This window comes from Stylophora pistillata, chromosome 3, assembly GCF_964205215.1.
Source record: "Stylophora pistillata chromosome 3, jaStyPist1.2, whole genome shotgun sequence".
Lineage (NCBI taxonomy): Eukaryota > Metazoa > Cnidaria > Anthozoa > Scleractinia > Pocilloporidae > Stylophora > Stylophora pistillata.
The window spans coordinates 44,175,965-44,197,004 of NC_142521.1; the positions used below are offsets into that span (position 1 = coordinate 44,175,965).

The 21,040-nt window shown below is 39.8% G+C and overlaps 2 protein-coding genes across 10 annotated transcripts in view; one reads left to right on the forward strand and one right to left on the reverse strand.

Annotated features, from left to right (window-relative positions):
• Nucleotides 1-10,021, forward strand: part of LOC111342410 (uncharacterized) — a 36,435-nt gene extending 26,414 nt beyond the window's left edge. For 2 of the 5 annotated variants that reach the window (XM_088755213.1, XM_088755212.1), the window contains 10 exons: nt 1,649-1,714; nt 2,134-2,208; nt 2,901-3,014; nt 4,221-4,283; nt 5,067-5,195; nt 5,998-6,156; nt 6,559-6,784; nt 7,693-7,724; nt 8,100-8,204; nt 8,319-10,021. In XM_088755213.1, coding sequence (XP_088611339.1) covers nt 1,649-1,714; nt 2,134-2,208; nt 2,901-3,014; nt 4,221-4,283; nt 5,067-5,195; nt 5,998-6,156; nt 6,559-6,784; nt 7,693-7,724; nt 8,100-8,204; nt 8,319-8,683 — 1,334 coding nt within the window. In that variant the 3' untranslated portion in view covers nt 8,684-10,021. The remainder of the gene's footprint in view (nt 1-1,648; nt 1,715-2,133; nt 2,209-2,900; nt 3,015-4,220; nt 4,284-5,066; nt 5,196-5,997; nt 6,157-6,558; nt 6,785-7,692; nt 7,725-8,099; nt 8,205-8,318) is intronic. The other 3 variants (XM_088755214.1, XM_088755215.1, XM_088755216.1) reach the window with 3 other exon arrangements.
• Nucleotides 10,022-11,904: 1,883 nt separating this feature from the next.
• Nucleotides 11,905-19,123, reverse strand: LOC111342409 (uncharacterized). 5 transcript variants are annotated; one of them, XM_022949482.2, is made up of 2 exons: nt 19,045-19,123; nt 11,905-13,511 (listed from the first exon to the last, which is right to left on the reverse strand). In XM_022949482.2, exon 2 carries the CDS (start codon nt 13,501-13,503, stop codon nt 12,325-12,327), a length of 1,179 nt encoding a protein of 392 aa, XP_022805217.1. In that variant the 5' UTR covers nt 13,504-13,511; nt 19,045-19,123; the 3' UTR covers nt 11,905-12,324. The 5 variants fall into 5 exon arrangements, with proteins under 5 accessions (XP_022805217.1, XP_022805214.1, XP_022805215.1 ...); XM_022949479.2 differs by lacking the exon at nt 19,045-19,123 and adding an exon at nt 16,589-17,003; XM_022949480.2 differs by lacking the exon at nt 19,045-19,123 and adding an exon at nt 16,585-17,003.
• Between the last annotated feature and the right edge of the window lie 1,917 nt (nt 19,124-21,040).

Below are 21,040 nucleotides of genomic sequence, written 5' to 3' on the forward strand. Positions count from 1 at the left end.
ATAGTAAGCTTCCAGCACTATCAATAAGTTGAAAAAAAGTTACAAGTTGTAGAGCTTCTTTCTGCCAATTCTAGTAGCCGCTTTTAACAACGCCAAGCCAACTGCATTAGCTTTTCACGCACGGTCACCTATTGCGTGACACGGCGATTGAGCCCTGCCCCGCGCATCACGGAAGATTGAGTTGCCAGGAACTGCACCACATCACATTTACACGAGAAAATGACGGCACCCACATACGCTTGGGAATTTTTGAACTGGTTGGCTTTTGCTATATTGAATTAGAGACGATTCTGGGTATAAAGATAATTCTCACTCATTTTACAACCGTCTATGATATTGTAATTTTAAAGTCTTTCGCGATAGATTCTGTTTCTCCATGTACACTTAAATCTCTCATTACTGGGGTTAAAATATTTCAGTTAGCAAATAAACTAGATTCTTGATTTATTAGATTTATAATATCATGCATTCTTATCACTTGTCTGCCATGTGAAATGTCAGAAAGTCAGTTACTGCCTTCGGTAAAATTCCTTTTGATCCTAAGCTCGCATCGTTGATCTCATCATAAGGATTATCAAAGCTCCTAAACTCAGTTAAGGTTCCCGCGCTTCTTAAAAATCCTTGAAAGTCTTTGAATTCAATTTTTTGTTTTCTAGTACTTGAAAACCCTTGAATTTGGGCTAAGGTCCTTGAAAATTTCTGAAAAGTTCTTGAAAATATTTGCAGATGAATCAAAGTCGAAGTTTTCTTTTGTTTTCGGTGTTGAAAGTGTACGTTTCTAACACAACTCGCCAAAACGAGTTTTCCTTTCCAATCCCGCGTCCGATTACGATATTTGACTCATGTTTTTTATATATTTTGTACGTGATTGGTGCCTTGAAAATAACCTTGGTTACCTAGCACGTGGTCACTCTGATGCGCATGCGTGAAGTTACGCTCGTTGGACTTTTGGCCGGTCCAGCACGCACGCTTGTGTTATTGAAATGCAATATACAGCAATGTTTTTTAATTTCTAGTACCTTCCATTTAATGCAAAAGGTCTTTGAATTTGAGAGCCAAGGTCGTTGAAAATGACCTGAACAGTCCTTGAAAGTCCTCGAATTGGGTTCCTGAAAAAGTGCAAGAACCCTGTTAGTGCATGTCATGTGATAAACATCTTTCGACACAAGTTAAGAGATACTTGTCTAGTGTATCAAGTCAAAAATTACTGGTAAACGTCACAGGAAAGAGAATCCAAAACACGAAATTAAAACTTAAAAAGTACACGACACAAACCTCTTGTTAACGTTTCTGCAAAGAGTGTTTTTAGGTGTGATGAGATTCCGTGAGAAATTAGTTTAAAAAAGACGACGTTTCCACCTTTTCCTCGTTAAGTTTTTCAGGACGCTTCGAATTCTCAAACAAGATACAGGTTTTGTGTAAAAATATTTAAGTTGCGCAAATCACAGACGAACTGCTAATGCCAATGCTAATGGCATGTGTGAGCTGTTAGCCTCCATAGCTTGTGAAGACCCTGTCTCTGTGTAGTCTACACATCTCGCCTGCACCACTTAACTTTTCTTCATCATTAACCGAGAAATGCATGGTCTTGTTTCGCAAAATTTGATTAAGTTCCCTTTTAATCTTCAAAACATTTGTTCACCTCTAGTTAATATTAGTGAGGAAAGCTTGACTACACAGATGCCACCAGTGACCAGTCAGATGGCCTCTACAGGTAAAAAAAAAAATTTGTCTGTTTTCCTGCATGCCTTTAAACCACGGCAGTAGATGAAAGCACCACTAACGTAGATGGAGAATGTTCAGGCGTTAGTCGCACGTATCCGTTTGCACTTCTAAACGCTTGTAAAATTCTTTCGTGCACGCTATTCCTTCTCAAAAGATCACCCTATGGAAATAGAAAAGGGAACTACGTACCCCCCTCCCCGAGCTCGATCACAGTTTACCTACATGCGCAACAGTTGACAGTTTAGGAAGAGGACAATTTTTAACGCCAGTGCAAGACTTAGGAGTACCTCAACAATACATTAAACCTCGTGTGAAAAAATATGCTATGTCGCCATTTTTTCGTAAGACTTCTTAAACAACATCAATAGAAACTTGAATCTTGCTCTCCGTTAATTCTTACTCACAAAGTAGTAATCAAGCCGTCTTCAAGCACACCGATAGTTTTAGCGACTACAATCCAGGCGACAAACTCATCTGGCAAAGGTATAGCTTTTTAACTAACCAACAAATATAACGAAAACTCACTTTCTACAGAAGTAGAAATTACGTATTATGGTACAGTAACACGACCAATGGATTGATTTTAACTTCTTTAAAGTTAAATAACCAAAAACAAAAAATTAACTGACGTATGCTACTGAATGCGTATACTTATTTTAATTATGATTGCTCACAATTATTATCGATTTAACCCCAATTGTCAGATTTCTAAATGGAAATGTAGTCTATTTATATTACTCAAAGTATGAAGAACTTGCTAAAGCTTGAAATGTATATCTTAAAAGTCGATTTTCGATAAGTATCGCAATAAAAGTAAATCCTTGTAACGGGCCATTTGGTATTGCTTCACATGCATCTCCCGTAATGTTACCCGCCTATTATAAAAAATATAATATAGTAAGAACAACAATAACATTATTCGCTGAACTTGAGGTCATAACTGTTTAATTGCTCGGGTGATTACCAGAGCAACTGAAGTTATTTACTAATGACGTCAAGATATCGTGTGGTAACCATACTCACGCAAAATGATTTATCGACCAACCAGAAAGTAGGCATATCTTTAATCATCTGAGAAATTATATTAAAAGATTAATGACTATGAAAGTATCGGTCTTAACTTTAAAACAATTTGTTTGTATTGTTTCGCATCAATTACTTAACGTTACGAACAGGAACTATTCATCAGACAGACAAAACCATGACAACATTCAACAACATCTTGCCAACCTCCACCATCATTTTGAAGTCATCTTCAATCATTAACCCCAAACCAACATCCACTAAAGGTAACGTAGTTGAATTTTCTACCAGGATATCACAGGTAAAATAAGTCTAAAATCTTGGGGCAAACAAGCCAATTTGTACCTGACATTTCTATTAGTTCGCGTTTAGCTTAGTTTGGAACCGGCTGACCCGGCTGATTTGCTTGAAAAAGAATGAAGCCTTTGCCGAGGTTTTTCCTTTGTTTTTTATTTTATTTTATTTTTTTTCTGTAAAAACTTTGTCAGAAAAGTATACAAAATGTCTGAATCGACTGATGTGGCCAGTGAATTCTGATTAACGACAAAATTTTGTTAATGGAAGGGCCGAACTGGCAAGTCACCAAGTCCGTTAATCGCTTGCGTTGATCAACCCTATTCGCAAACTCAATATGACCCGTTTGGCAGTATTTGCAGAAATCTCTTGAAGACAGCATGTGTTATAAAACGTTTGGATTAATATCCGATTGACTAAAACTCACTTTCTACCGAAGCAGTCTTACATTGATCAAGACAAGAACTTCCACCATCTATTACTATGCCACATGCGTTGTCCCGCTTTTGTTTGCTGCTTATACAGGGTTGTTTATGCGCACTGCATTTTTTGGCGTTGTTTTCTTAATGCAGCGATTTCGGCTTGTCTGAATGTGGGCTAATTAAATTTTGATTTCAGTAATCCTGTAGGTAAATGAAAATCTGGCCCCGGTTATTCGAAGGGTGGATGACGCTCCTGTGGATAGCGGGGTACGTTTTGGTAACACTTGTTCGCTGGATAGCGTCGTCCACTGTTTGAACAACCGGCCCTGAACATCATTCAGTTTACTGCTTTTATTATGTTACAGTGACAGATTGATTGATTTTTAACTTTGCTAGCGTACAAAACACGTTCCCTTCTGTCCAAAATCGCGTCAAGAACTATTTTCTTGAAACATACATGAAACAAAGAATTGCTTTTAGAGCGCATAAACCCATACGAACACCCGTTTCAAAACCGCAGTCTGTTCACTGATCTCTTTTTTTTTTTCGTCTGGAGTACGAACAAAACGAGAGCCGCCGAGGATTTAGCGAACGAAAACTGGATGGGAGGAGCTGGGAAAAGAAAATGGTCCGTTCTGCATTTGCTCTTGTACTCTGCGACGGCAAATGACCACAAACGTTTCTAAACACTTTGAGCCTTTTGTGGCATTTCAAAGCTCGGCCGATTTACGTTTTGCTTGTTTTTCTGTTCCTTAGTTCCTTTGACTGGAACAGAGCCACCTACGCCTCGTCAGGTGAACACTGCAGAGGAGCGAAAAGGTAGCTCATAGTTTTTCATCTTTTTATCTATATTTGTGCTTTTTCAAGCGAAAGCTTAATTCAATTAGGTCTTTCCTTTAACGCATGTAAAAGCAATCACAGTAAAACGGAATATTTGAGAATTAATTTTTGTTACAAGATGACCTGTATGTTGTCGGTACGACCTTTCTTTCTTCTTAGTTTACTCGATAAACGTAACAGCTTCTCTTTGGCGCAAAAAAGGTGTAAAATTTTTCCTTGGGCACAATCTGATCCTCGTCTTCTAAGAGCGAAGCTTTCTTAGCAGAGAAATAGTCCTCTTGTAATAGAAATTTTCTTACCACAATTGGTAGTAATGTCGCAATCTCGTTGGCTAAGTTACCATAGTCGACAAGAGTACAGACCACACTAAACCACTGTCGATTTGTTAAGTATCATGTCCCATACGGCCCCGAACGTGCTTTTTTTGAATAGCAGTTAAGAATATACTCCCGTATGTGAACCGTACGCGATGGTTGAAGCAGGGCTAGTAAAAACCTTACAGTCCCGCGTATTTCCCCGCGAGATGCAAATTGCAAGAAAGGAAGAAATAGAAAGAGTGGCAATCGCATGATAGGGTGCTTAGTGACCTCGCGCTTCTTATTTTCTCCTCCGATCCTCCCATACGCTCGGTCAATAACTGCATAATATTTTCATACCAAAGGGAGGCTACTTTTTTTTTTTTTTTTTACATAAACGTAATTTATCATATCCATCAATCCACATCGCCTTAAATCCGCTCTCTCTCTCTCTCTTTTTCTTCAGACACAATTAAGGATGCCATGAGTGGGGGCACTATTGCTGGTATCGTCATTCCCATTCTGCTGATGATCATTGTGGTACTCGTCATCCTCCTGTTTCTCAAAAATAGAAAGAAGAGACTCAACCAAGGAGGTAGAGAGATAGCAACTGTATATTGTAGGCTGCCATACTGTAAGGCCAGGGTTCATGTTATTTTAATTAGCTAACCACGACCCTATTCTATTGGGAGCAACCGTTTTAAAATGTAGACGTTTCATATTGAGGCTAATGATATTTTCCAAAAGAACACTTCACTGTTTTCGCGTTCAAAATGCGGCAACTCCTGAAATGGAAATAGTAATTATTAACCAAACTTTTTGGCGTCCACGGATTGATGGGAGGCATCGTGACAGCTAGTTTTCATGATCTCTGACCGTCGAAATACTGGACCGATTTTTAAATTATCCTGAATCGTTGATGTTCAGTGAATCATAGGAGCAAGGGTTACTCGTAATTTTATTTTTATTTGTAACGAATTTCTAATCCAACCGTTGCCAACAGCGGTCAAACGTTGGGCGTGCGCGAGGGCTGCGCGCCAATTTCTCGAAGAAAATCGACAAACCTAACACAGAATATGATCTGAGTGAACCAATGAACTCTTTGGAATGAACGTGATGGCTTTTGATGTGCGTGCCTGTTTCTCCCATCGAATCATCCTCAAGTTTTCAGTGCAATTCTTTCGAATATTTGTATCCAGGATGTGACGTTCAAGTTCTTGATTGATGCGCTCTTGGGGAGAACAGGCATCGCCCTTTCGATTTAAGCGCCGGACCGCATGGCGCACCTGTAGAAAACGTTTTGGGTTTTTGGTACCTTTTCTCTTTATAACTTTGAACTCTTGTTGATGCCTCTGGCGAAAAGATTACGATTTGTTTTCATTTTTTTTCATTTCTAGTCCGTCACGGGTTTGTTAATGAAACGTACGGCGATTGTGAATCAATCAACATGACAGCGACCCAGGGAAATGGAGAAGCTGCCCAGCCTGTAACTGCTGGTCAGGACCAACCTCCAGCGTTCGCCGCACCTGCCCAGGAGCCCACCGCTTACTTTACTGGTAAGGGATTATTGTCAAGTTTGTGGAAGAGGAAGAGCTGGTTGGCGCAGTGTACTGATGTATATCTTGTCAATTTATCGCTCTATTGTCGCCATAAGGAGCGCTAGATATCGTCGATATGTCAGCGATATATCGTATGGACAAAGTGCGGGATTCGACGATTACAGCTTTCGTTAACTTTTTACAGTAATCTTGTATCCGATCGCAGTTGTCCGTGTTCGATTCCCGAACCTAGATCTTACTTCTCGTTTACCTCGAGTTTCTTAATCGTTATTTTCCTCCTGTGAGTTTTCCCCGGTTACTCCTATTTTCCACCCCGAAAATACAAATGATCAAACAAGTTGAGGGGACAAACTTCATACTCCAAGAGTAGTTTTAACCTCTTTTTGTGTCTCTCTACAGCTGCACCTCCTCCATACAGTCAAGCAGCTCCCGGGAATGTCTATTTCGTACCGTTCGCTGCTACCCCCGGGGGAGGAATGGCCCCTGTGGGAGTCGATAACCCCGGTTACGCTCAGCTGTACTCAGCCCCCCCTGCTTACGAAGCCGTACGGCAGGCAGCGAACTCTACGACAGCAACGGGAATTGGGTCGGTGACAAGTCTGAGGGAGGCCGCAAAGGATGACAGGTAGGTAATAGACAGGTCATGTTTGCATAATACCATTTATAGTAAGTTTTTCAAAATAAAAGGCAATGAAAGGTTATTTATTTAATTACCACGAGTCTACATCCCTGAGAGGAACCAAAGCTGATTAAGCCAGATAGAACTTTTTGATGAGGTAGGTTATTCACTGCATTAATCTGTGACCTGCTTCATACCTACTTTTCTTATCAACAATTTCGAAAACGTCTTGCCTTACGAAAGAAAAACAAAGAGCGTTGTCACGTTTGGACATATATTTTGCAGCTTCGTGTGATGCTCTCTTATGCAAACTGTCATCTGTAAAACACAGATAATTCAAATTACAAACAGTTGGCCGTCTTGCGACTAAAACAAACCCTTGGCTCTTCTTGTTTCTCCTCGCCCCATCTAAATAATGACTGGTCTCGTTACTGTGGTAAATTAACCTGTTCCAGGCGTTTAGTGAGTAAAACGATACGCGATTAAAAGAAAGAGAGAGGTCTGGGTCAGGTCGTGTAATGGACGCGATCACTACGCAACCCGACCCAAACCTCGCTCAGTTTTTCGCTAGGCCGTGCTGTTTACTATTTCGCACGGATTTTGCATCCTTTTACATGCTAAAAAGGTTGAACAGGTTGTTGTAAACAAACTCATGGACAGTCTCAACAAAGGCTGGAGCTCCGCTTTTAGGCTGGGCAAAATCTATTTGTTGACAATTTCCATACCCGGTACACAACACCAGATTTATATCGTAAACCATTATAATTTAAAGTAGTAATTTGTCGTAAGAATTGGGTAAACCACTGAGTTCCTGTAAAGAATTTTAATTCACAGCCCCAGCTTCGTTCACCGAATACTTCACCACTGAACCATAGCTAGTTTTAATTATAGCTTATATTGTTTCTTTCTTGCAGAGCCCCTGTGTCAAATGGCATTGCTGCCCCTGGTAAGCCATTTAGATTAATAAGAGAAAATCATTTCCGAAATTTGTCCTCATTTTAAGACTCGTGGCCGTCTTGAAATTATTTATTATCAAACTCTATGTGCACTTTTAAGAATTAGCTTGTTTTTGTCTAACAAATTCTGGTTCCATTTTACTTTGCACTCTAACTGAAAATGGATAGAAAATCTGTATCGCATCCCTCCAGCCCCTGTTGTGTCCGTTCAATCTTTATCTCGTTAAGTTTCACTGCCATCATTGTGTCATACTTAGGCTCTCTCTACTGCTGGCCAAATAGCGTTCTACTTTTTGAATTCCTAAAGGTTTTTCAAGATGCCTTTGTTTTTGGTTATTATGGCTAAGACTGTTTTTATTTTCCAGGCGCAGTTTATGCACCCCTTTCCAGGGCAGTTCTTCCACCCATACGGGGCAATGAATCCACAGGTGATCCAGTAAAGAAACAGGCTCCCCAAGAGGAAGAAGCTGGTGAGTTGGATAATGCTGCAGAAGGCTTTACAGTAGACCTTTTTTTTTTTCACCTTTTTCGAGTTCTTCCCAGTTAATTTTTTAATTCAGTTTCCCGCATTAATTATCTCTCAGGCCCTCTTCCTGAAAAATCTCTGCTGACCGTCGAACATTTTCCCGAGCCGTCGGCTCCCCCCAGGCCCCTGTCGGCTACCTCCCAAGTCCGGGTTGTAAGTCCTGCGCCTCCACCGGTATCGGCAATGGAGTTTGACACCGAAGTACCCTTCGAGTTCCTTTGTCCGATCACAAACAAGATCATGTCAGATCCGGTTAAAGCATCTGATGGTTACAATTACGAGCGCAAAGCTATCCGTCGTTGGTTCCGAAAGAAGCGAAGTAGTCCGATGACTAACGAGACCTTGACGGATTTTGAAGTTCGGCCCAACGATGAGCTACGAAGCCAAATCGAACGTTTTGTGGGTAATCATTCAGTTGTATGACGCTTTGTGTAGAGGGTTAGCCTGCACAACAGGCAGGTTGGGTGTGTACAGATTTTTTTTCTTTTCAGCTTTGTTTTTTGATTTTTGTGAAAAGTTTGTCTAGTTTTTAATTTGGGTCCAACGCACGCTAACCAATTAGCTCTTATTGTTCAGATCGGTCCTCTCGACCAATTAGATGAGAGATTGCGCAATTCTTGACGGCCTTGCTTGCCCTTTCAGTGGCTGGCACAAAAGCTACTTCTCTCTTCGTATTTATTAGATAGCTTGGTGGAAACTAGTATAAACAATCGAAAGGTGAAAAAAAATTTTCAGTTAAATCCGCCATGGCCTGTCTTGGTGGATGAAGAATGTCATTTAAGTATAAATAGAAGAGTCTCTGTTGAAATAAGATTTAAAAACGTACTAAAAACTACGCAATCCTCAGTTCATATTTAGTAGATAAATATAGTATATGGCTTTGTATATTGATTAGATTATCGATTATCAGAAGCCGTTGGGATTTTTTTCGGCAGAATATTATGATTAATATCTGGACTGATTAATGTGTGTTGTTGTTGGGTTTAATATTTGGAATGTCCACTTGAACAGGCAATTTTTTTCTGGGCCCATGCATCATGGGAAACGACAGAGTAAAAATGCACAGCTTTACGAAGTTTGCTCTTCCCCATTTGATATACAAATGGACATCTTTATTTCGGAATGATTTGAAAAATGTCAGCGATATTTGAAGAATATAATAACAGTACATGATAGTAAGTCTAGAATTAGTGATGGTAATAGACCGAGTGGAATCTGGGTCTGGATTGGGTCAGTAATCATTCGAGTGAGTACTGCGAATCGACTTCTGATTTGTCAATTACAAGTATGATTATAGACCAATTGGACGACTTGCGTGAGTAAATTAAAATAGTGGAATTCAGAAAGTTAGATTGTCGTGTTACGTTAATTGCGAAATTCTCAAGGAATAAGTGGAGCGTTGAACTTTTATGCTTCCGAACCAAACATAGACTAAACTAAATTATATTTTGCTTACGAAAGCATCGCTTTAGGTCAATTATATTTTCAAGAAGTTGATGCGTAGCGCATGCATTTTGTGTTGCTTACATTAAGTAACAACCAAACTAGGCTATAATTGAATATTATGGTATTTTCCGGAATTTACCATAACCCGCAGTAGTGTAAAGTTTGTGTGGTGTTTACAAATGAATAGTGTTTATTGAGAAAGTTAAAGTTTTGGGTGTGTTGGTCTTCCCTGTTTGGCTTAAAAGGCATTTTGTAACAAACTTTGTGTAAAAAATATGTTTCCACTGTAATTTTATTAAAGATTTCTTAAAATGACTCCTCAAAGGTGCTTGTAGCTTCCTACGCAGACGTTCTTTGGGCTCGTCACGCAATCTTCCTCCCCCACGACGAGCCCAAAGAACGTCTGCGTAGGAGGCTAAGGTGCTTGTAGTTTTACGTCCTTTCAGCTATGTTGGTTAAACTGGAAAGTGCATTTTCACACGGATAAAAATACTCACTTTTCCCAAGGCTTATTTTTCATAAGACTGAAGGGAGCTCCCCACCCCTTCGAAGACCCGACTGCATTAATCCGCTTTCAAAAGTAATTTGGTTATATCTAAGTTGAAATTGTAAATTGGCCACCGTAAAGAGTAAAAAAGCTGACGTTTCGAGCGTTAGCCCTTCTTCAGAGCGAATGGCGAAGGGCTAACGCTCGAAACGTCAGTTTTTTAACTCTTTACGGTGGCCAATTTACAATTTCAACTTAGTTGATATAACCAAATTACCTTGTTACCCCCCCCCCCCACCGACGCAGCACCACAGTTCCTTTACAAACTTTTCCCACTTTCAAAAGTGTCTGTTTTTATATCAAACATACGAAACAAACTGTTTTTAACCTTACTTTAAAACACAAACGTTTTGATACGTTTTCCTCGATCGTTCACAGCGTATCGCCCAAAAAGGCAGCTGGAAACTTAACGACAGTGCATGTGTGTGGCGCATTTCCGTGGTCTTCCTTAACAGGGTCACGCACAACCAGAATCAAAGCGGCCATTCTAAGCGTTTTCTGTATTAATAACAGAAAAAGAAATTCGAACCTGTGTGTAATATTATTCGACGAGATCTTTGCAATCTTGATCGAGAACCGGCTTTTTATGCCCTCGTCTAGTTTCTTTAAGTGTTTATCGTCTATTTGTTACGTAATTTTGTTGTTTCATTTTGCGGCCGCGACAAAGAAACCATCGAAAAGAAGTCGTCCTGAGGTGGAAAGCCGCTTCGGTATTTTTTTTTGCCGTTCGTGAGTTTGTGAGATAAAGTATCGCGTTCTCGGATGATAACAATAACAAGGGTGCGCAAGGCACACTGGTTGGGCGTGGCTCTTTACAAGCGTCCACACAAGAAATGAGCATTTTGAGATTCGATGCGTTGTTAAAACTCTCCACGTTAAAAAAAAATATTTGAAAGTCTCCGTTTTCATCTCAGCTCGGACGTTGGGCAAAACGCATTTATTATAGAATAAACCGGCAGTTTTGATCGAGAACCATTAGTGTGCATGGCGCCTCGAAAGAGAATCACTCAATCGATCCAAAAAGTTCTCTAGAAAACTAGGTTAAACGATTATCGGTGATTCGGACGATCGGGCAGATGATCGAACTAATTGTTTGGTTTACACTGGTTGTAATTTCCCAATATGATTCAAGAGTTGCGATATTTCAATAACGCACTTTTTAGACATCTACAGTGTAAACATTTTTAAAAGTTTCCCGAAACATTTAAATATGAAGAAGTATGATTAACAAAACACACTAGAGAAACAAATTAAGCTGGGCTTGTACATATCTGCTTCCATTACGCTTATCTTTGTACCTTGAGAGTTAATTCAAAGGAAGCTGATTCAAGCATTTTCCAATTTATTTGTAGAATATTTACCAAGAACACAAAAAGTAGCGCCAGAGAGCAATTTTCTGTTGGTCTAATACACAGAAAATAATCGCGTGAATTGCCGCTGTTTTTCATGATTTATAATTACATGTGGCAGTTTGAAAGGTCTTTCGACTTGACGGCGCGTATAATTACAATAGCTTTAAAAATATTACTTATTTCTACAAACTACGATGTGTACGCGCGTTCAACCAACCAATTTCTTCCACGCGTGGCAGGGATGAAAAGTTTGTTGACTCATAACGCAAATAAACGCTATTTTCGATGGAGAAACAAAGTGAGGAAAAAACCTGGATTTTATTGTGTACATTTATAATGTATAAAGGAAGACAAGCACTGACAATTTCGTCTAGTTCGCTGTCATGAATTAATAATCATTTTACAGAACTGCTAAATTTTGCAAAAACTGCCTCCATAGTATCAAATACCTGATGAAAGTTCTATTTTGTCATCATAGAGCAAGAAATTATCGCAAACAACTTGATGGCTAAGTAATAGCTCTGATAAAAACTTTCCAGGCTTGATATTTTCAACGTTTGGTAATATAAGTTAGTGAAATCGAATCGTAGTTTAAGTGTTTTATCGCTGTTTTGGCAAGAACTGAAACCAAACATTTTTCCGTTCTCCTCAAGTAAACAGCAGTGACTATCAACATTTTTCTAGTATGCAACCAATTTTTCGCAGTTTCGGTAGTTATATCAATGCTCAGGCAAGAATTTATACCATAAGATTTTGCCGCTGTCCTCGACAAATCGACAGTAGCTGTCAGTTTTCCATAATGCTTTCCAAAAGGGGGTTCCATCATAGGCGTAATACCGTCCAAGTACAGGCTTAATGGCTTCAGTGGCCTCCGCCATGTGGTAGTGGGGCATGTAGGAAAACAGGTGGTGAGCTACATGGCAGTCCGTAAGGTGATGGAACACATAGTTTAGGATTCCATAATCCCGGTCGACAGTGCACAGCGCCCCCTTAAGCCAAGTCCATTCCTCGTCGGCGTAGTGCGGCACCCTAACATCGGAGTGCTGTAGGTAGGTAACTATTACTAACCACATGTTAACATTCATGAGGGGCACCACGTACAGGCACCCCAACCATGCAAACGAGTACACATGAGCGCTGAGAAAGTACAGGATACCAATCCACACGAGCAAGGCCACATCGCTTACGATCACATCCCAGAAATCACCGGGAGAGAAAATGGGAGCATATGGATTGAAATGACTCGGTCGCAGACGGTTTGCCTTATAAGGTCTGCCGCGAGCGTGAAAAAAAAGATACGCCGGCCAACCGATAGTTAGGTATTTAACAATATGAAAACACCTGAAGAAGATATTTGGAAATTCTAAGTCGTTCTCCGACCTTAAAAGGCTTCTTGTGTTAGGGACGAACGCTTCGTCACCGTCCATTCGATTGGTATTTCGGTGATGTTTCGCGTGCGATAAACGCCATGAATGATACGGGACAAAAAGTGCAGTGTGTAAGATTAGCCCGACGATATCGCAGATCCGCTTGTTGTTACAGAATGAGTAGTGACCGCATTCGTGCGCGATGATCCACACGCTGAATCCAACGCAACCTTGACATATCCAATACACCGGCCAGAATACGGCGTGAACATAAACCGGCAAAGATGCGTTAAATGCCCAGAATGCTGCTGCATAGAACACAAATACGCTGGTCAAATCCAGCAATAAATACAAACTCGAAGTCAGGAGAGATCGCTCGAAGCAATGTGGTGGTACGGCATCTTTTAAATCTTTCAGAGTAAAGGGAGGATTTTCCGTCGGCACTCTTGCTCCATCGAGACGCGCTTCGGATTCAGTGCTTTCCTTGGCCAACGAATCATCCTTGGTTCTTCTTCTGGCCGAGGTTTCCATCTCAGCGCCTGAAAGAATCACAGTCAGCTTAGAATGTACAAAGAATTGCGCGTTTCAGGTCGCTCGGTTATTAATGAGTGTAAGTCAAAAAAAGGCTCCGCCGTGTGATTGATTGTTATGTATGTTTGTTTTTCACGCGCGGCATGTTTTTATCGCGTGAACGAATGAATGCCGTGGAAAGGTCCAAACGAGAGTTAATAACCTGAATTATTTACCGTACACCTGTTTTGGAATTAATAAATAAATCAGCGTAAATGGCGGGTGGTTATTTCGTTTCAGCCACAAAATAAAGCGCCAAAATCGGTTCTGTTTATGAAATTATTTTCTATGGCAATAGGTTCAATTTAACACCAATTTAACTCAATTGCTTCAGTTTATCAAACTATAAAGAGCTAACCTAAACCGAACAATTGTCAAAAAGCGAGCGACGCCGAGACTTCAATCGGCGCGTTAATCGGTTGGTATTTAATAATTACTTACCAATTTTTCGCCAAAGAAAAGGAACTTCTTCGTGGCATTGTGATGAACCATGCCGCAAATCAGCTTTTCTCTTTGCCGTTGCTAGGAGACGATCGTGACGTCATGCGTTCACCGCGCGCGGTTTTTTTGTTCAAAACAATTTGATGCTAACAATGCAATTTGACCTTCGCTGAATACGCCAAATAGCGACGAAGTTTATGTCAACGTAAATAAATCACCTTTCTAAGCAATTAACTTTCCTTTGGCATTGTTTGCATCAAGGAAGGCTTCTAAATTATTGCTGATGTCCAGCGTTGCTAAGACTGCGGTTTCACGGCTTTTTTCTCCATATTAAATTGTTTTTGTTTCGAACGCTTCATCAAGTAATTCAAGTTTTTATGCTGCAAATTTAAAAATATCTCGCTTAATTAGGAGAAGCCGGTTCATCGAATTACAAAACAATGCGCGAAGCAAATTATCGCAAAATGTATTTAACATATCTACAAAATCAATTGAATCAAAGGAGAATTACAGGAACTTTGTAACCTTAAAGAGCGACAGAAATTTACCATTTATTCCGCAAATTCTCCCACTATAAACTGCACACACCGCTGACTCACAAGAGCCCACTGTAATTCGACAACGGTAGCACTTACTTTAAGCAGTCAGGACTGCAACAGAACGGAAGTCGTCGATTATAAAAAATGAGTTTCCACTTTTAGTTAGAACTTCGAAAATGGCTGCATGTGTTTACCGTCTCATAGGGCGCCAGACCTCAAACTCAACATAACGCATAAAAGTAGCGTTGAGTTCCAAATGTAAAATAAAATAAATTGCCGCCGCGGTTTCGCTTCGCAGACGACGCAAATTTTGGTGATTTCACGTTGTTGTTTTGCAAAGGACGGCTAAGAAATGTACAAAGTTTTAAAACGCACGTGCTGGGCTATTCTTCAGCTAATTAGATCTATTATTTTTCCACGTTCTCGTTGCCGTAAAGTCCCTAATAGGGACCTTAAGAAACCACGACGGCGACGGCAACGAGGACGTGAAAAAACAAGAGATCTAATTGGCAGAACAATAGCTCAGCACGTGCGTTTTGAAACTTTGTACATTTCTTAGCTGTCCTATGCAAAACAACAACGTGAAATCGCCAAAATTTGCGTCGTCTGCGAACCGAAATCGCGACGGCAAATTATTTTAATTTCCATTTGGAACTCAACGGCTACTTTATACGTCATGCCGAAGTTGAGCTGTGGCGCCGTATGAGATAGTAAGCTCCTGCAGCCATTTTTGAAATTCTAACTAAGAGTAGAAATTCATTTTTTAATCGTAGTTTTCCTTGGCGTCGCCGTCGTGGTTTCTTAAAGTCCCTAAAAAAATTTCAAGCGACTGCGGTTGTGTCAGTCTTCCGCGCGTATATTTCATCTATTTGATAATTTTCTTTTTTGCTTTCGTTTTTCATTTTATCGCTTTACCTTTTTGTCCTTATTAATGATGATAATCAAAATCTCTTTTTATTATCAACAAGCGCGATTTCTAGAAATCCACTCGAGTAGATAGGAACACAGTTCACCAGGGAAATTTTGTCGAAATTTCAAAAAACATATTTCGGTGTATCACCGCTTTCTTTGGTGGCGTTACTAAAGTGTAGTTCTGAATATTTTTCACACAATGTCTGATCACCAATTCTCTCTTCTAGATCTTGTATACTTCCTTGATAAGAATGGTATGCAGCTAAATAACGTTGAAATCATCCGGCTGATAAGCATGTTATTGCCAGAGCTCTGAAATGTAAGTCTCGAGATTACGGCGAGGGAACTTTATCAGCAAATCTCCTTTGAATTAAGGGTTTGAACTTTAATTCTGTTTTTGTTAGTTATTTTCAAGGGCAAGTGACTGCGTTATCAATACCGTATTTCCTTTGGTAATTTTAACGTTTCTATTTGTGTGTGTGCTGTTGTTTTAGTTTTTGTTTTTGTTTCGACATCTAAATAAAAAAGATTCAGTTACTGTTATCCCTTTTAAGGTTAAAACTGAGCAACCTCGCTTTAAGTAGAGGTTTGAGCTTACAGCAAAAAGTATTATTCAAATTGCCATAAAGACAGCAGTAACAACTCTTTCCGATCAAAAACGGCCATGCGAGCCAAGATGGCCAAGTAGTTAGACAGCTGGCTCCCGGTTCTTCGATGGTTGGATAACGCTATGTACTGGATAAATCTCTATCCGGTGATTAACGCAGTATGTTTTGCTATCGCTTTTCCGCTGGATAGAGCGCTATCCCTCCCGCATGCAACTGGGTCCTGGACTCTGGGTAATAGGCCATTTCCGAATTACGTTTGGCCTCTTTTTCAAAACGAGGCCTGGTGCTCAACCATACGTATGAAAATGAGTTTAATTTGCATGTGAATGAGAAATCTACTACCATACGAAAGGATGAGCACCAGGGCTCGCTTTATAAAAGAGGCTAAATGCAATTCGGAAATGGGCTATTGAATGTGTTGCTAGAGGAAACGCAATACTGGCATGACACAGTCCCTCTCACCAAGAACAAAGAGAACTTAGGCAGGAACGTTTTCGAGACGCAAACAATAACCGGAAGAACTTTTACAATCTTTATCTTACCTACCGTCCATATGGGACACATGTACAATATCCATCAAACTTGCATGAGATTATCAGGTGCTGCCTTACTTCTTCTACCTGAGACGAGAGTAAACGGCTGCGGCAAATGGAATAGTTTGGAACGAGATCTACATATAAAGCAGAGACTCTGCAAACCGCAAATGTGCCCTTCAATTCCGATAACAGCTGTTCATACAACAAAAATATTAAACAAACAGCAGCTTGACAAGCCAAATCAGTTGAGAGTTGAGTTCCAACAATTCACGAAAATCTCTCAAAGAAAAGTAAAGGATTTGCAGTTTTGTCTTAATTTACAACGTCCTTTCCGAAAACATCTTCGCCTATAATCTCTCTGATATGTTTTTACTATCCAACTACACCTAGACGAGTACGAATAACGCCATAGACAAGTACAAATATCACGCGGTATTTGTACTCGTCTATTGTAGTACCGGTTAAACTGGTTTTCTCGCACGCGCAAGCGAAGAATTGGATTGTAGTTATGGAAAAAAAAAAGTGGCGGACAATTTCAATCATATTTCCGACGACGAAGAGTCAGAATGGCTGGCAAATATAGATCCAAGTTCATTTGATGAATCGAGCGAAGAAAAACAGCTTGACGACCAGAAAATTTCTTCATTTAATGAAGAAAATAGAAACAGCAACACAGCAACGCGTCAATCCCGTTCCGCTTCGCATACTTCTGTCACGCACTCGCAGAAACAACAGTTTGGCGTGTTGGATAATAAATAACTTATTAGACGTTTTGTTGTGTAGTATCGCTAAGTATTTTTACTCGTTATTTGTATTTTGATTCGCCCTACGGGCTCGTCAAAATACGACACAACTCGTAAAAATACTCAGCGATACTACGCAACAAAACGTCTAATAAGATATATTTATTTATTGCTCAATACCTATTTGATTGCACCGTGATAACGGACATTATAAATTTACAGACGGGCTTAAGGGGAAATAGGTGTACCGAATATGGATTGCGAAGAAAGTTGTGCTGTGTAAGTGTTGGGTAAAATTCAAATAACGTCGTTGTATTTCTGTGCATTGGGCTGTGCTTAACTGAATACACGCATGTATATATTTCGATTTCCGTTGGGTATAGAGAGCAAAATTTAAACACAAGCGTTTTTGGAAATGAAACAAAACATTGCACTAAAAGTATTTTGTCATAGATTAGGTTCAACAATTTTTTTAAAGGCTTTTGATAACAAGAAAAAGGTTAAAAAGTTTGCAACGAATCTTAGTAAAGGGTGCTTGACACATGCATCCCACGCTCGTGGCAACTGGATATCAACAGACGTTTTAAATAGTCCCCTGATGGATTTGTCCCACATACGTGGGACAAAGATCTTACTTTTTTCCTACCACTTCTGTAAGAAATTTTTACTCCATCCTCATTTTAAAAACAGGTTTAAAGCTTATCATATTTATTTAGCATAATCTATTTACAGTCTTCAGATGTTTTTGTTCTCGTTAGACTGAAGTAAACCACCGTTCCCTTCTTTTTTTTGTCTATTTTATGGTAATGTTTCTTAAAAATTGATCGTTCCCCTAAGGCGTAAACCGCATGTCTGTTGTTTGCTTTTATAGAGAATTTGAAGGGGTGGGGAAAGGTATCTTGCAGAGCTGCTCGTGGCTAGATGAGAGACTTCTCAACCGTTTGACAGTCAATGTTGAGCTTTTTATTTGACGGCTTACATCAAATATTTATCCTCTTTGACGGTTCCAGGTTAAATTTTGAGCCGTTTGACGGCTGACGGCGGAACCCACAACCTTTTTTCCATTTATTCTGAGTTTTTTCATCCTTAACTCTCTGGAACAGCTGCAGTAATGTTTAGTGTTCTGGCATACAATAGCCTTGAACTGTTTGTATTTCATTTTGTTTTGTCTCTCGTCGGGGGTATACTGCTTACTTTTCTTTGTGAGCTGTAGGTGAGACATTTAACAATATTTCTGGCAGCGTTAGTTTCTACTTTGCGTTTTCAATGCTTACTAGACTAGTCTTGTTGTGATATAATAATTTTCAATCAGAAGGCACTCATCGAGTCGAGAACATTCTGGGGTTTTTTGCTTTTTGCATGGTTAGATAGATTTTCAACTCGACAATCGAAATAGAGTTACCTTTGCGCGCACAACGAATTTAAACGCTACATTTCGTTGCCCAAGTTTTGTTATACGTCAAGAACCGCCCGGAGCAGACTGTCTTCACAACATTTTTAGTTGAGGATTGTCTTATGTAACTCGGCGAAGAAAAACCGGCGTAAAATCGGCGGGTGCATCCCCCTTCGGTTTGGTTCAACAGGATGCTGCCTATTTCTAGTCTGTATAAGGTGCTGAACACCCAATAAAAGTTTCCATGACGTAGAAAAGCAGAGAAATAAAAATTCCCCGAAAGACCCAAGATCGCGCAGAAGTAAGAAAAAGAGGAATAAAGACACCTACCTTTAACAGTTTCTCTCAGACTAAGCTTTCGAAGCACCAGTCAAATGTGGTGTCCTTCACAGCAGTATACTGAGCTCCTTATTGTTCAATACACATGCTAATGACCTACCAAAAGCCCCACGCAATTGTTTGTCCGTAGACGATACAAAGTAGTTGGTTTGTTTTTTATTCAAGGAAACTCAGATAATTATCAGAGATGAACGAAGCTCTCCTCAAGGTGCGCAAATGGTGTTTTAGAAAGAGATTCTTACTTAATCAGATTGGTAAACAAAGTAGTTTGAATTTTAAGCGCTCAGTTGATTTAGATTTTAAGTGCAGGAACACATTTCGATAATTTTGTTTACAGGAGCGAGGGTTTTTTTTAACATAACATAAAGTAAGATACTACGAGCGCCTTGATTGGTTTAAAACGTTTGTTGCGCCGCTGAACCCATAGAAAATTGAAGCATTTCAGCTGTATTCTATAAAAGCAGTAGACTTGTACTCCATCCGTTTACTCGAAAGTCAGTAGTAGATCAAAGGTTAGCGAGTGATTTACAAACTTTTCGCGATTTCCTCAAACATCCTGTGGGTTGCGGGGTAGTTGTAAAACAGCCAAAGCATTTAGCCGCTGGGCGTAAAAATTGACGAATTTTGACCAAAAGTCGTAAAAAAATAAACCGCAAATTTTTTTTCTGGTTACCACTATGAACCGATATTAAATACTAGCCGTAATTTAGCTAAATGTTTAACCGATAGCCGTAAAAGCCATCACCCCATTACAACCCTCCTATTTTTCCGTTAAACCGCTAGAAATTGCGGTTTGTTATCCTGAAGGTGTAACTAACTATATTTTTTCATCAATTACCCGCCACTACCCAACGTGATGTTAAGGAGGGAAGGGTAGATACCGCTCCCAAGCGCTATTTTTAGCAATGTTTTGATATATAATGATACGCACCAGCGGATGGCCTGTAATGTTCTCTTGAAGTCGAAATAAAATCTGCGAATTATGCTTTGGTTTAGAGTTAGCACTGTATAGGTTTGGGTCAACGAGATTTCAAGTTATGGGGAGACGACAGCACAGTATTTGCGATAATTGAAAAATGGCCTTAATTTTTACCGCTCGCGACAAATGGCTTCCTCGCTCACAACGCGCATACCTACTACCTGCGAGAGTGGGTTTAGACCTCGTGGAAGCCTTATTTTTTAGACTTCCGTTTTGTCTTTTTAAATACCGATAGAAATCTGGTTTTCCTTGTCTTTTTTTTTTTATGACTCCACTTAAGAAAAGTCCCGCTACTTTTTCAACCAATTAGACTCTAAACTAAAGCCAAACGCCATTTGGTCACAAGTTTTCCCGCGCTTTGAACAATTTCCTTGTTTTTATCATAGGTTTTCATTGGTTCCACGTGATAATTTCTTTCATAAATTCTGATTGGCTTTTATGAATCCTTTGGTTTATTTCCACGACAATCAAACGAAATGCGCTCTTTCTCCAATCTTGAGCTGTGTTCTGAATGAAGCTCTCTCAGTATACTCAAGATTATATCACCAACATCTTGTCATGCTAACAATTTGGTGGTATTCAAATAAACGACTAGATGCTCAAGCATAGCCGGACGCAATTATTCGTCAAGAATTCAAGAATAACGACTAGACAATGTAGCATCGACCTAATTCTAACTCACTCTGGCTACATAACGCCAAGAATTCAAGAATAACGACTAGACAATGTAGCATCGACCTAATTCCAACTCACTCTGGCGACAATAACGACGTCACTCTGGAAAGTAGGGTGGTTGCATTTCTGGTTGGCATGGTGAGTTCATGTCCACCTTTGGCTTTCAAGGCTGATATACACAATTGCCCAAGTTGCTTTTGGCTTGACTTAGCCCATGAATTGTCTGCAGACTCGCCCATTGTATTCTCTGTCTGTGGTTTTACAGACAGTTGGACTAATTTAAATAGGAAAGATATTGGGAAGTCATTTTGAATTGTTTTTCTGGGTGATCAC